Consider the following 16,136-nt stretch of genomic DNA (forward strand, 5'->3'; position numbering starts at 1 on the left):
TATTAATAGACAGGCGGCATCCTTCCCCCTTTTATATTTAAAACAAATCCACGTCTATTTACTTGTACTAAAATAGTGACAGCCAGGGTTTTTGACACTAATATTTATTTATTATATATATATATATATATATATATATATATATACATATATATATTTTTTTTTTTTTTTTTTTCTGGACTTTTATATGTAACTTAGTAGTATATCACATGAAAACATTAATATAATTCTCATTATTGTACTGAAATGTGGCTTCTTCAGTAAAGGATTTAAAATAAAATAAAATTTGACGATGAAATCATGCGATCAAATGTAAAGAAAATTTAATGTTTTTTAAAGAAGTACGTAGCGTAAAGCCACGCCCATTTTTTCACCCTACCAGCCAAAAGACCAATAGAATCAGGGTAAGTGTAAAAGTTGGCCAATCGAGTTCCTCCGGCGGGAGCGCGGACGTTCTCTTTGCACATGTGCGTGATGTGCCGTCGAGAGTAACCTTCAGGAGAGTGAAAAATAGGTGTTCAACATGTAAGTAGTGCTGATTGACAGCTGTGTGTTAAATGTGTTTTTGAACCGGTTTGAATATATTGTATTTGTAATTCTTGCGCTGTAATTCGACGACAACAGCCTGATAGCACACCGAGCTGTGTTTGGACTTCATTAGCTAAAATGAATGAACTACTAGGATGTTTATTTTATAATTAAACATTCTCTAAAACTTTATTTGACAGACTGTCTTTGAGCGCATGTCCGTCTTGTTAGTCTTCCTCGTAAAACCTGTCACCTGCAGTGTTGATAATTTATTGTAATGTGCATTTAGGCTAATAAAACACATATTTAACTGTATGATAACAGGGAGGCAGCAATGGCCATCACAACCAAATACTGCCAGAAGGAGCTGGAGGAATATGGTGGCTGTGTTGTGTCTCATCCAGCATCATGGCAAGAGAAGTGTCTAGACCTGAAGCTGAAGGTGGCACAGTGCACTTCATCACAGTATGTTCGCATGTCATACTTTAAGACAAGTGCATTTCCATTTCTTTTATTCTCTTTGCTGTTCAAAGCTATTTAGTCTTATTTATATCACAAAATGTATGTAAATGTGTTTCTTCAACTTCAACCACTTTGAAGTTTACTTATGATGTTTTCCCCCTCTTTTTCTCGCATCTCAATGCAGTCCAGTGATAAGGAAGATCCGAACAGACTGTGCCGGTGAGTTTTCAGTGTTTGAACGCTGTCTGCGAGAGAACCAGAGCTCTGCCGAAGCGTGTCAGCCTCACCTCACCCGTTTCCTTTCCTGTGTTGAGACCGTCGACCTGTCAGGAATAGGTAAGCAGTAAAGTCTGTGCGTTTGTATAATGCCTGATATGCAGCTTGAATTTATGACTGAGAGTACAATGACTTTAAATATTTCTAAAAACTTTTTTTCCAACAGCAAATGCTGCGCCTCTGCCCACATAGATGTTTTTGTTATTGTTCTGTCTAATGAGGACAATAGCACAGGTGTTTTATACTCAATACTGGGAAGATACGGATTATGGAAATATTATCTTTTGAAGAACTGCAACACACACACAAAAACAAGAACAGACATAAATCTTTTGCACACCTTTTTTTTCAAACTGTTTAATGTGATATTTGATTTGTTTTGTTTTTGGAACTTTTCATACTATTTATGAGAGAAATCATTTTTAAAAGTTTCCATGATATTAAAACATGAAGTCGCAATAAAATATGCATTTCTGTTTTTATCTCTATATCTCTCTGCCCTTTAGAAGATTGTGTGTCCTAATTTTAGTAACATTTTACAAACAAACCTTTTTGTTTCACTGTTAAGTCCATAAATCTAAAAATGTTTTTTCACAAACCAATTTTTCCGTGAGAATCTGATCGCAGTGGACTAGAGAGACATGAAATAATATTTTTGAATGAGAATTTTTGAAGAATAAAAAAACATCAGCATTCTAGGAGACTTAGTATGGAAAAAAATGAAATTCTATAATTAATTTTTGATGTACAAGAGCCATTTTCTTTTCTTTTTAAGTCTTTTTTTTAAGTAGCTTCACCTGTCACTGAAACATGATTTCTTTTCAGAACTATATTAAAATCCTTAGTGCAATGGAAACATAATTATCTATAATATGTTTATTTTTTAAAGGATTAGTTCACTTTCAAATGAAAAATTAGCCCAAGCTTTACTCACCCTCAAGCAATCCTAGGTGCATACGAGTTTCTTCTTTCTGATGAACACAATCGGAGATATTTTAATAAATATCCTGACGCATCCAAGTTTTATAATGGCAGTGAACGGGATCAACGAGTATGAGCTGAAGAAAGTGCTTCCATCCACATCCATCCATCATAAACATACTCCACACGGCTCCGGGGGGTTAATAAAGGCCTTCTGAAATGAAGCGATGCGTTTGTGTAAAAAAAAAAAAATATATATATATATATTTAACAAGTTATGAAGTAAAATATCTAGCTTCCGCCAGACCACCTTCCGTATTCAAGTTACGAAGAAAACGGAACTGGCGTTGCGTCAGTTAAGCTTTTTCCGTAAGTTGAATAGGGAAGGCGTAGGACGTACCGTAAGCGTTTTGAACTGTGAGTTATTTGAGATATTTTACTTCATAACTTGTTAAATATGGATATTTTTCTTACACAAACGCTTCGCTTCAGAAGGCCTTTATTAAACCCCCTGGAGCCGTGTGGAATACGTTTATGATGGATGGATGTGGATGGAGACACTTTCTTCAGCTCATACTCATTGATCCCATTCACTGCCATTATAAAGCTTGGACGCGTCAGGATATTTATTAATATAACTCCGATTGTGTTCATCAGAAAGAAGAAAATCATATACACCTAGGATGGCTTGAGGGAGAGTAAAGCTTGGGCTAATTTTCATTTGAAAGTAAACTAATCCTTTAAAGGGGCTCTATGTAGAATTCAGAAACCCTTTTTAGCGACACTGGTGGCCATTAAGTGAACTGCAGCCAGCAGCTTTGCTCGCACTCGTGCACACGTAACGTACAAGAGACTGAACGTGATTCATGTCAAGGCCCCAGTAAACTCACAATGAAGTTCTTTTTCGCTCTTCGCTTAGAAGTACAAAAGTTGTAAATATCTTTGCAGTGATAAACTTTTAACAAACATCCCGACGCCGCTGAACATTCCGCGCTGCTGAGAGCGACGTTTAGATGAATGTAAATTTGTGCTGCGCGCTTTCCTCTCAACAACTTCACATAATGCAGTTAGAAAACATCTGACGGCGATGTGGATTTGTTTGCACGAGCTCTGCAATTCACCGGCATCATGTCGACAGATGAGGTAATATATGAGGTCTATTTGAGAATATATTTGGAATCAATCCATTTTCTTTGCATGACCTATTGGCATTACAGCACAGAATGGCTGGTTCGGCATTATCTTGAACATTGTATAATCATTCGTTTTAATGTGTCAGAATGGAAGAGGCTTTCGGGAGCGCGCGTAAAAGTTACATCCTTTTTATTTTCCCGGCAAAAACGTCCCGAGTCCTTCACAAAAAAAAAAAAAAAAAAAAATATATATATATATATATATAAGTGTACAGGCTTTTATAGACAACCTAGTCGGAGGAGGTTTCGTTTTTTAAGTTTCATTACAAGCGGTTCACACACTGGCAATAAAAAAAGCGATTAATAGATTCTTATAACCAATAAAATGTCTTCAGAAGGTTTGATTTAACATGTGAAATCTTGGTTCAGTAAGCATAAATTCAGGTTTATGTCATTTACAATGGGTATTTCTTGTTCTCTGTTGTTAGTCATCGTTTGAATGTTTTTCTCCTCACCTTGGCGTCACTGTGTATAATATTAAACCAAAGAATGCAGACATGTAATATCTCCCCCTCACATGGCCACCGGTTCCCTGCTTTCAGGAACAAAAGACTGTAGGGAGGCATTAGATTAGGATTGCTTTGACCGCTGGTTAAACGGGAGGGAGGACACAGGGTTCTGAGCCTTTGACCAACAAGTTGAACTGAACTTTCATTTGGTCCATTTATCAAAAGTGGAAAGAAATGTAGCTGATTTACCAGAATCACATACTTATCTGAATCCATGACCCATAAATCACACAGCCAAGCGTCAATGTTTGAAATGAGTTATATTGGAAACCCGAGAACACCGTACACAAAAACACGTTCACTGAAAGTGATCACACAAAAAGAAACAGAAAGATGGTACATTCATCGCCCCATCAACAGAAATAACACTCTAAATAAAACAGTCCAGTATCACAAAATGGTTCATGAATATGTGAGCAGTCAGCTGCACACTTGATGTACCAGAAAGTCAAGTCCAGTGTACTAGAAACTACATTTCAGTTTGTCAGGATTTTCATAAGCAGATGGTGTTACTGTACATTCTTCAATATAAATAATACATTTCACATAATTATACAGTATATCATGCTGCAACATAAATATTCCGATGCTATTGTTGCCATTAAAAATAATCAACAAGAACATAATGAGTAAAAAGAGGTGAAGTAAATAACTACACGTATAACAATAGTGCTAATTACAACAACAGTCATATGACCAACACATTTAGTATATTACAATAAAGCACAATTAGCAACACTTTGCCAAGTGTACACGTCCTGTAACATTTAGGGAGTTTTCTTAATACTTTGTGCTATTTTTCCTGTCAGTACTAAAGAGATAAATGTCTTATTTATTATCAACCCTGTAACTGTAAGGCTAACTAACCCTGTAACAGCAATAACCCTGATCATTTCCTTATCATGGAGTCATCTCAGTTTGGAGATTAGAGCACATCTCTACATTTTACCTGATGCCTAACAATCTAAAAACCTACCTGTTTACCATAGTCACCAAATAGCAATGCTACTGCAGGAAATAAATCAAGGCCCTTGTTTTCACATTTCTCACTTTTTTTTTTTTAATCAGAGAAAATTTACCCTGTGTCCAAATGTTAATACTGTTTAAAACCTGAGATTTAAATTAAATCATCTCATTTGTGGTTTTGTTATATGAAATATTAAATTACAGCATAATCAAGACTCCCTCACATTTTTTGGTCTTTGAGATATCTTCTTCAGTTATATCTAATAGACATTTCATTATTTTATGGTGTACTATTTTAATTTTAAAATTTTGTCTCTTTTAATTGTCCAATGCACAGTTAAGGCGGCTTAAAAAAAAAAAAAAAAAAAAAAAAAAAAAGAACACTAAACCTCTGTCTGAGAAACTGCCAGTGTTTAAAAATGAAATCAAAATTAAATTTCTTCATAAAAAATACTGCACTAGCTGTCAACATTTTTCATTTGTGAAAAGGAATTTAAAATGTTAAAAGGTGCACTCAGTATTTTATTTTCTCATTAAAAGACTTTTACACTTAAAAAAATCAGTAGTGCTTTTGAAAAATAACGTGTTACAAAACAACATTAACATGAGATGAAGACTCCAGTCATAACAGCTGTCTTATTTTACAAGTGTTGGGTCACCAAATGGTTGCATACTACTCACTCTATCTTGTTTACCCCCATTTGTGAACACTATTGTCTGCAGTATTGATTAATTATGGATAAAAGAGTTTTTTTTTTTTTTAACAAAAGCTAAACAAAATAGTTTTTTAGTATTATTGAGATACTATTATAGTTTAGTTTTTATTTTTCACTTTAATTTTAGTTAACATTTTAATAATTCAGTTGTGTTTTTCCCCCATTTTTATTAGCTTTTTTTTTTTAATGTCTATATAGTTTTTATGAATTTTTATTCCAGTTTTAGTAATTTTTAGTTTAGTTAAATTAAATGAAAATTAGAAATGTTGCCTTGGCAACTAGGTAATATTTTAATTTATTTCAGTTAACATTTACTTTATTTCAAGTAACAATTTTTTTTATGGTTTTAGTTTTATTTAGCTATAATAACTCGTGTCAAACATTTGTGTTTGTGTGATGCTGCATCCACGCCACTAGGTGTCAGTATAAGTCCAAGACAACTGCTATATTGGTCAGCTTGACATACATAAAACTACTGAGTGCATCTTTAATATACATTTTCACTTGACAAAAAAATTAATGTACATTTGACTTATGCCAGCATGCTAGACTATTTTGGTTTTTGTGTTAGATTTAAACAAAAGCTGATTCCTTTTCATAAGGAAGGACCTAAAGATGGCAAAGCAATAAGAAGAGAGTGGAAATTGGCTTGGGCTGTGTCTGAAATCGCTCCCATACCCTTGCATTATTTGAGGGGTCAGCCATTTGTATTGGTGTCCGAAACCATAGTGGACAGAACATCCGGCTCATTCTGTTTCATTCACTCATTCAGTGGACTAATGTAGTGAAGAGAATGCTGCAAGGATGACATATTTTTGTAGGCCAAAACCCAGTTTGCATTTTGGCACTTCCGGTTCCATCATCCTGAAGTCGATGCGTTTTTGGTTAAGAGCATGAAATAAGGTTATCATAAGCTCATTTTTACATATTATTCTACACCATAAAATACAGCATTAATAGCTTTTACTTGTCTTGAAAAAGGCATTTGCTAACAAGTGGCAAAATGGGACTACAAAGGTTGTTGGGGACATTAAAGGTGCAGTAAGCAATTTCTGAAAAACAATGTTGATATTTGAAATCAACCCAAACAAACACACCCCTCCCTTCACTGTTTTGCCCCCAAAATGCACGAGTCTGTTTATCATAACTGAAGCGAAGCAAAATAATGCGTCACGAAAAATAAAGCAAAGATGATGTAGGAACGACAAGGAAGAACAAAAAATGAACATGCAGTACACAAGAGGAAATACAAGCAAGAGTTCGTTGTTAGTCACTCAAAACTGTCCTGTTCCTATAGCTAACATTACAACAACAGCTTCTCTTGATCTGCGAAACACAGCAAAACCAATGTTACTCACGTACGTAGCAGAAACCACACAGCCTTGGCGTCCATTTTCACTCCTTCCTGCTTGGGTCTCTCCAGCGCTGGAAAGCTTTTCTAATATTAACATGAGCCTTAAAGCTCTTGCCTGATCATAACCCTTCTTTTCCCAGTGATATTCCACTGACCTTTTCTCTTTTGTAATGTCTCTCAGCCATCTCTCTTTCAACAGTCTTCATTCAAATCTCCCACTCTCTCCTCCCCCATCATGAGTGACCACGCCCCCTGCTGCTGACAAGTTTGTTGTGCTGCTTGGTTTCTCAAAAATCGCTTACTGCACCTTTAAACATTATCACACTGAATACACTAATCCGCTTTCACAGCCTTGTTGTGTTTATTATCACAGAAAATGTTTTTTAAAAGACTGAAATATATGTTAGAAGCTTGGTGGTGATGTTGAAGTCATGTGACCGTGGTGCATTTTTATACATTTAGATTTTTACTTCTGCTGTATTTAGGCTTTAAAATTTTCAAAAGATTATCATGATGAACAAAATGTGTAAGAGCATTTTCTGCAATAATCCAGTAGAATAATCCTATTGTCTTTTTATCGAGGGAACCGGGGTGATGCTGACTTTTTGGTTGGCCTACAAAACACATCATCATTCAAGCACTCTAATAGCGAATGAGAGTATAGGGGGAGATTTTGGATACCGACTTGATCAGTTTGTTAGTTTTACAGTGAGTAGAGGGTGAGGTAACACTTACACTTCACGAAGAGCTGCCTGTTGATGTCTGCACCTATGACTGTCCAAAAATGCTTGCGCGATACAGAGCGGAGAAAATAGTGCATATGTGTGATACAAAACATGATATTCCAGTGAATTCCTATTCTGTCCATGTCATATTGAATTTTTAGGGTCTGATCCTGTCTTGGTTTGATTGGTTAGAGCTTTATTGGCACAACTAAGATGTGATTGTGGGATTCAATTAGTTTTGATGATGATCTCTTTGTTGCCCCCTGCAGTGGTGGTGGAGCGCTTTAGGTAGGTGGAACCAGGGTCATGAGGTAAAGTAGGAGTTTTGCATTGAGTAGAGACGATCAATGGGATTTCCTATCCGCCCTGCCAGGACTCCACCCTCTGCGGTCGTCAAGAGACAGTCACCAAGATGACTGAGACTTCCATCACTGTCCAAGTCATGGAAAACTGTCTCTGAGTCTGAAATGAATTCGGTGTTCAAACGCAAACATTTCAGTTAAAGAAAAGAATTAGCATTGCCGAAGTTGATACAGTCGGAGATCCTTACCATAGGAGTGCATCTGCTCGGGGCCGAGCTGTGGTGGCGTGAGCCCGTGTCGGAACTGCTCGCTTCCGTATATGTTCGGATCCAAAGCCAGCAGTTGTTGGCGTGGCAGAGAGGAATATGAGAGCAACCCATCCAGTCCGTGACTGCTGGAGCCATCTGTGAAAAGAAAGAGCTGGGTTCACACCTTTCATCAAGCCATTTTACACAGTTGTCCATCCACTCCGCCATCCGTCCGTGTCTTACCCTCACTGTCATCGTTACTCTGGCGCCCCCCTCTGCTCGGACCCCTCCTGGTCCCACCCATCTGCTCCTGTTCCTGCTGTTGCTGCTGCTGCTGCTGTCTGCGAGCGATCTTCTTCATCTGAACACACAACAACAACAGTTTACTGTCTTCCCTGATCCTGGAACAACATTCCCATCTAATAATCATATAATAATCAAACTAGCCCGAACTAGTGGTCACAATGACAGCAATTAATCGCTTTAGGTCACTGTTGGTTGCTAGTTTCTGTCTTTTTAAATGTGTCTATCTATGTCTGTCTTCCTAAAAGTGTTTATCTGTCTATCAATTTGTCTGTCTGAAAGTGATCAATCTATCTATCTATCTATGGCCCTGTTTCCACCTGGTATTAAGATGCGTTTTGGTCGATCAGATCACAAGTGGATTACGCTAAAAACAGGTGTAAACGGGGTGTAAAACGTTTTGAGCTTGTCCACTTTCGACCACTTCCAGAGGTAGTTGAAAACGCAATTAACCGGATTGCTTTCGTTGTGAAAATTGCTCATGTGGTCGAATGTGATTGAACACCCACTAAAGACCTCCTACTCTCCGCCTACTGACCTAACACGTAAACATTATGGGAATGCGCTAGCCAGACAGGATTTAAACTTTGTCAGCTGAAGACTTGGTTTGGTTTGAAAACGGAAAAATGTACCAAGCACAATGTTCTCTCACCATTCCTGATTTCTAACACACACTCACCGCGTTTGGCTGGTCTTGTGGCTATCAGAGCAGAAAAGAAAGCTGCTGATCTCCCTAGGCTTTTCCATCATCTCCAGAAAAACATATGTAAATTGTGCGAGCTTATTTTGTCAATTAGATCGAAAGATCTGACAAAGCACATGCATTTATCCACTCATAGACCCTCCCCTCGAAGAAATCCGGACAGAAGTGGTTGAAAGTGGACAAAAGAGATGGATTAAAATACCAAGTGGAAACAGGAATGTGTCTCCCTCGTCCACTTGTGATCCAATTGACCAAAACACATCTTAATACCAGGTGGAAACAGGGCCTGTCTGTCTGTCTATCCATCCATCCATCTGTCTGTCTGTCCGTCTGCTCATATAAGCTTTCCAACAAAGCTATGCCAAGCCACATTCAAAACTCACACTCAATACTGACAAAGTTTTGCTTTTTTTAATCAAAAATTTAAAGTTATTTGATTTTCAGTTTATTTAATCCTACTCCCTTGCTAAGCCTTAGAAATAAGCAAACCCTAAAATATGACTGATCAATAGAACAAGGACGTTGTTTTTGCTTTTTTCTACCTGGGTAAATCACGAGATGGTGTTTCAAACAGGAATATTTTCAGAATTTATCAAAAAATGATGCCATCCTACCTTTGCTCTCTGATTTTGGAACCACACCTGCACGACTCTCACCGTCAGTCCAGTCTCAGCTGCAAGAGTTTCTCTGACCTGCAACAACAGTACATGCATGAAATGGATATAAGTGCCACATATTATGCACACAGGTGTCAGGTGACTGCTGACCTTTCGGCAGGGTTTGGAAGACACCTCGAAGGAAGCCTTGAAAGCGCGACGCTGTTGTGTGGTCAAGATGGTGCGTGGTCTCTTGGATCTCTTGTGCTCCTTCCCATCATCCCCAGCCTTCCCCCCGACGGAGACACCGCCACCCTCCTCGTCCTCACTCTTTACTGCAGAGGGAAACTGAGCATTGGCTTAAAGATGAAGTGTGAAATTTCTTCACTATTTTAACATCTCTTCTCCTTTAATATAAACCTTCAAGTGAGGTCATGAAGGTTACCAGACTCGGTAGGGGCCGGGCTGATGGCGGCCAGCATCTCTCTCTCCTTCTCATAGTCTCCCCGGCAGAGCAGCTGTCCCTCCTTTAGCACAAACTCATCACCTCTCTGCAGCCGGCGCTCACACTCGCAGCAGCTGAAGCAGCCCAGGTGGTACACCTGCCCCAGCACACGCATGATGAGCTCCGAGCGGCCGATCGCCTGCAGGCACGCACTGCACTTCCGCACGAACAACCTGACACACACACAAGTGCACGTGTTACTGAATGATTTTGTTTCTAAATGATCACTTTTTGCAATGTTTTGTTTGCAACACTGGGTGGCAATATTTGACAATGCACAAGATGTCAACAAGCAAAAATGTAGATTTCTAAGGCCTCTGAAGTATGAGCACGATCAAAACTTTGCTTAAAGGGTTAGTTCACCCAAAAATGACATTTCTGTCATTAATTACTCACCCTCATGTCGTTCCACACCCGTAAGACTTTCGTTCATCTTCAGAACACAAATTAAGATATTTTTGATGAAATCCGAGAGGTATATGACTTGTCAATAGACAGCAATTCAACCACCACTTTTAAGGTCCAGAAAGGTACTAAATACATTGTTAAAATAGTCCATGTGACTGCAGTGGTTCAACCTTAATATTATGAAGCGACGAAAATACTTTTTGTGCGCAAAAACAAAACAAAAATAATGACTTTATTCAACAATATCTTCTCTTCTGTGTCATTCTCATATGTTGTTTATGTCCAGTGCTTCCAGGTTCTACGTCAGAACGCCGACTCATTGGCCGGCTCCTGCATCAGCATCACACGTATGCGTCGTGCTGCTCACCTGATCAGCTTTGGCCAATACTGAGGCATTCTGACATAAACACGGAAGCCTTCACTGTGCTTACTGCATCAACTGCGTAAGGATAATGACAGGGAAGAGAAGAGATTGTTAAATAAAGTTATTTTTGTTTTGTTTTTGCGCACAAAAAGTATTCTCGTCGCTTCATAAAATTAAGGTTGAACCACTGCAGTCACATGGACTATTTTAACCATGACTTTAGTACCTTTCTGGATTTTTGAGTCATATACCTCTCAGATTTCATCAAAAATATCTTCATTTGTGTTCTGAAGATCAACGAAGGTCTTACAGGTGTGGAACGACATGAGAGTGAGTAAATAATGACAGAATTTTCATTTTTGGGCGAACTAACCCTTTAAGAAAAAAAAACTGTTGTACATAATCTATTACATGGCTTCTGTCGTCTGATTGATAGATAAGGCTTTTTTGTGTGCGTGTAATTGTAAAAATTCCCCCTTCAGATCATGATACATGTCTTTTTGCTGTGAAATCTTTACTGATTTTAAGTAAAGAACATAAGAATAACTTTTGTTAATAAATTGTTATTAATATTTGAAGATGAACATTTACTGGACTGAAGCATCTCCGGTTTACTTGATTAACCATACATCATTTTTTAGAAAATCATGTGAGTATCAAATCTAAACCATTGGGCTTCTGAGGAACGTTTATTTGTACATATTAATATATATTAACATTAATTAAGAATTCCATCTTACTTTTTGGCCATAAATATCAGCAACTGCACCAAATTGCATATTTTTCCTCAGTTTGGGCATCTGAATGAAATTTTGTTGTTTTTTTACTGAGTTTGAGCTGCATATAATGTTCCATTAAAAAAAATGGACTATTTTATATGCAAGGCTTTACGGGGTAATTTTATTTGCATTTATTCATTTGACATATTTTTTTCAAAGCTGCTTACACTGCATTTAAGTTTTAGTACATTGTATCAGGGTGTCATCTGGGAATTGAACCCCTGAACTTGGTGTTGCTAGCACCACGCACTTTGGTAAATGTTTTAAACTTACCAATGATTTTCTAAAATGATTAACGGTTACAGTGACTTACAGGGCAAAAGTGAACAAATGTATTAAGAAGGTCATTTGTCCCGCTACCAATGCCCACAAATGCCTCTCTTTAAACAGTGTTTTCCTTTGACGTGGCTCATCAACATCACAATTCATTTTAAAGGCACTCTCGCTCTTCAATCCCCACCAGACCCCTCATTTTTTCCTCCTCTCTCCCCTCCCTCACTGCTTGATATTTTCTGCCAGAATTCCCTGTTCTCCCTCCCAGCCTCCCTCCCCAGCTCCGTGAAACTAATAAAGACAGGATTAATTAGATTGTTGTTTAAACAGTGCGATGCCCAGACAGACGCTGTAAACTCATAACCAGGGATTGAGGATAGCATGGGGTTAATCTCTCCTCTCTCTTTCACACACTCGAATAAACACACCATACTCGCACACACACACATATACCAGCACCTATATTCAGCCGTGCTCATGTACTCTCATAAATATTGACAGGTACCCACAGATGAACCTGTAGCCGCTCGATGACAGTCTAATCCTTATGTACATTTCATTAAGCCAAAGCAATAGTCGCCATTCACCCAAAATGTGGCATGAACCTGTGTGAAGTTACTGTAAAACACCTGAACTGGACAATACAAAAGATTATTACTTTTCAAATGTGACGTTTACACATGCTGGCATGATTTTAGGCTTTTGTGTGTTCCTATGTGGTTGCTAGGGTGTTCTGGGATGTGATTGCCTACTGTCCCAAGTCAAAAAAAGCCCAAATCTATGATATTGTGGTCTCAGGACTTTTGTCAATATAAGTGTATAGGATTTTTTGGCCTTTTTTTTTGTCAACCAGGTGAAACTCATCAAAAAGCTGCCCAATTTGACGCATAATTCTATCACAGTGGAGGACAAGCTATCATTTAAAGGAATAGTTCACCCAACAAATGAACATAAGGGTTTGTTCAGATCCCTAACCCTAAATACACTATTAAATGTAAAAGTTCTTTATTGGCTTCGATGGTTCCATGAAGAACCTTTAACATCCATGGAATCTTTCCACATCACAAAAGGTTCTTTAGATTGTTAAAATGTTCTTCACACTATGAAAAAAATGTTTATTTTAAGAACTTTTCACTGAAAGGTTCTTTGGGGAACCCAAAATGGTGGTTCTATGGCATTCCTGTGGAAAAACCCTTTTGGAATTTTATGTTCAAGAGTGTATGAGCAATAAATAATGCTGATACCTGCTTTAGCAATGAACACTAATGAAATTAAAAGTTTGCATATAAGGATAATGCTGTCGCACATGATAAGATGAAAATAAAAAATTTTGAAGGCTAAGAACAGATGAAATGCACATTTGATGGATAACACAGACTTCATGACAGTTGCAGAGACGGAAGGCAGGATTCTAGTGTGTGTGTGTGTGTGTGTGTGTTGAGGAGCCCCGAGTGCAGGAGATGAAGGTGTCATATCAGAAATCTGCTGAAGGAAGAGGCAGCCAGGTCCACACATTATAGCCTCTAATCTGCACGGATATGATGATCCTGTCCGAAACGCAGCTGCTATGGCTAATCTGTCTCAATCCATCTGCCAAAAATGCCAAATTACCCAAATCACCACCTACTACACCCAGATCAAAGAAGACCAACTCTAAAAACCCTGAGAAACATTCATTCAGCAACTGACTGTAAGAGTGAATCGCATGAAACCTGTCAAGAACATGCCCGGTTCATACTTCACCTCAAAACCAAAAGAAATAAGTAAGAAATTATATTTTTCTTAAAGACTATGAAGCCTGTTTTAAGATTTTTTTGCCATTATGACATTATTTTCATTCAGTTTCAAATAATTTCCTCCCAATTCTCAGTAATGTAATGCAAAAAAAAAAAAAATAAATAAATAATAATAATTTTCATTACCGTCATGTGAGAGAAAATTATGAGTAGTAGACATCTGTATGAAAAACATCTGCATACATTAATGAGAATTTGAGGTCAGATATGTTTAATTGTCATGAAAATATTTTCAAAATGTAAGAACTCTTTATTGGTCATAAAACAGGCTCCATTTTATTTATGCTAAATATAATTTCTTGGTTTTTTTCTTTGTAGTTTTTTGTTTGGGCTGAAATGTGACCTGGACATGTTTTCGTGACTTTAAAAGGAGATAAAATGTTCTGAAAAGAAACACTTCAAACAGACACATTAACATGATGGTTACAAAAATAAAAACATGTACAGATTTGAAAACCAGAGTTAACAGAGGATGAAACTACCTTGGGGGAAAGAAATTACGGGTGCAGGAAAAACAATCAGACGGTATGTACATACAAGCTGTGTTCATGAAGTCAATTCAATAAAGTTTTACATGAATCTATAGCCAAATCATAGTGTGGGGGCCTAATCCATGCATGAACACATAATTTTACATAATCAAACACTTACTGTCATAGTTGCGAGGTTTATCCCACAGACTTTGGTGCATCTTTGTATATATAGGGAGTCAGTATGTAAATCATACATGTACATATAATTGCAAGGGTTGGTGCTGTGTATGTGTGTGTGTGTGTGTGTGTGTGTGTATGAGCGAGAGAGAAAGAAAGAGAGCGGATATTGCTGTGAGGGAAGGTGGCTCAGAGCCAGGGTTCAGTAATCACATCATCTTCTTTTATTAAATCTCACTGCACTGCTTCTGCGTTATTAAAATCTCCCAGCATTCCCCACAACCCACTCCCGCCACCCTCCCTCCCCGACACGCACGCACACCAATATTCACAATGATGAAATATGAGAAAACCAACAGGTAGCTGATAAAATTGTACACATCAGACCACTCGTACGCAAAAGAGAAAGCACAGGTGAGCAGCTAAACTGTTCAGTACTGACACATATTATACTGCCCCAATCATGTCATAGACGCACACTTGCGTACATACTTGCTAAAATGATTTTTTTTCAACTTAACATGCAAACAATGCAATGCACAAACATGTACAAAGTCCTGAAATAATAATCGACTGGTGGCATGCAGACTTTAATTGTTTAATTATGTTTGATTGCATTGAGACACATCACGTCATTTTATGCTAATAAAACAACAAGTAGTGTCATTGCACACTATCAAATACTCGTTACTGCACTCAACTGAATTCAGATAGTTACATTTATGGCTTAATAGTCATATGAAGAACATTTCAACAGGCTCATTAGAAAGTGTACTGTCTGTCAAGGTATCAATAAAGTAAAAATGAGTTTAATGAGATTTTTTTTTTTTTTTTTTAGATGATCCTGTAGAATTCATGGGTGAAAAATAATGGTAACACTTTTCAATAAGGTTTCATTAGTTAGCTACAGTAGTTAAAGGGTAAGTTCACCCAAAAATGAAATTTCTGTCATTAATTACTCACCCTCATGTCGTTCCACACCCGTAAGACCTTCGTTCATCTTCAGAACACAAATTAAGATATTTTTGATGAAATCCGAGGGTATCTGATCCACACATAGGCAGCAGTGGTTCAACTTTAATGTTATGAAGTGACGAGAATACTTTTTGTGCGCAAAAACAAAACAAAAATAACGACTTTATTCAACAATTTACGTTTCTGGACTGACAATGAACCGTTGTATTTTTATTAACTAACATTAACAAAGATTAATAAATCTACTGTAACAAATGTATTGCTCATTTTAGTTAATGCTGATGGGGCCTTATTGTAAAGTGTTACCAAAATACATTTTATGAGTGATAAATGGGATGATTTACTTATTACCAACATTACTTTTGAAGGAAGCACATTAAAATTCCTCATGAGCTTTTCTGTTCTGGATTTGCACCAACAGAACAGAGAAATGTTCGTGCTGTCATTGATTCTTTAATGAATGAAACATTCTGGATGTAGAGAAAGGATCTTTTTGTTTTAGTATGTTCTCCTGGATGACTCTGCCTTGCAGTGGCCTGCCAAAACTGTCAAAATGTTTGTCAGGTAACTGAAAAATGTACTTC

General features: G+C 37.5%; 2 protein-coding genes across 2 annotated transcripts in view; one reads left to right on the plus strand and one right to left on the minus strand.

The window, feature by feature from the left end:
- The first annotated feature begins 363 nt into the window (after nucleotides 1-363).
- Nucleotides 364-1,730, plus strand: LOC127508330 (coiled-coil-helix-coiled-coil-helix domain-containing protein 5). Its single transcript, XM_051886142.1, has 4 exons — nucleotides 364-525; nucleotides 853-993; nucleotides 1,175-1,326; nucleotides 1,433-1,730. Coding segments are annotated over exons 1-4 (321 nt in total). The 5' UTR covers nucleotides 364-523; the 3' UTR covers nucleotides 1,459-1,730.
- A 2,402-nt stretch (nucleotides 1,731-4,132) lies between these two features.
- The window catches only part of lmx1al (LIM homeobox transcription factor 1, alpha-like), a 29,173-nt gene continuing 17,169 nt past the window's right edge, over nucleotides 4,133-16,136 (minus strand). The window contains exons 4-9 of the mRNA XM_051886129.1: nucleotides 10,248-10,480; nucleotides 9,974-10,137; nucleotides 9,821-9,898; nucleotides 8,444-8,561; nucleotides 8,201-8,356; nucleotides 4,133-8,112 (exon numbers count right to left, since the gene is read on the minus strand). Of these exons, the coding sequence (XP_051742089.1) occupies nucleotides 7,955-8,112; nucleotides 8,201-8,356; nucleotides 8,444-8,561; nucleotides 9,821-9,898; nucleotides 9,974-10,137; nucleotides 10,248-10,480 (907 nt within the window). The 3' untranslated portion in view covers nucleotides 4,133-7,954. The remainder of the gene's footprint in view (nucleotides 8,113-8,200; nucleotides 8,357-8,443; nucleotides 8,562-9,820; nucleotides 9,899-9,973; nucleotides 10,138-10,247; nucleotides 10,481-16,136) is intronic.

The sequence above is a fragment of the Ctenopharyngodon idella genome, chromosome 3 (genome assembly GCF_019924925.1).
Source record: "Ctenopharyngodon idella isolate HZGC_01 chromosome 3, HZGC01, whole genome shotgun sequence".
In the NCBI taxonomy this organism is placed as follows: Eukaryota; Metazoa; Chordata; class Actinopteri; order Cypriniformes; family Xenocyprididae; genus Ctenopharyngodon; species Ctenopharyngodon idella.

Excerpts from the sequence above, each read along its gene's own strand:
- LOC127508330 (XM_051886142.1), top strand. Across the intron at positions 994-1,174 it reads GCACAGTGCACTTCATCACA|TCCAGTGATAAGGAAGATCC; the intron begins GTATGTTCGCAT and ends ATCTCAATGCAG. Across the intron at positions 1,327-1,432 it reads CGTCGACCTGTCAGGAATAG|CAAATGCTGCGCCTCTGCCC; the intron begins GTAAGCAGTAAA and ends TTTTTCCAACAG.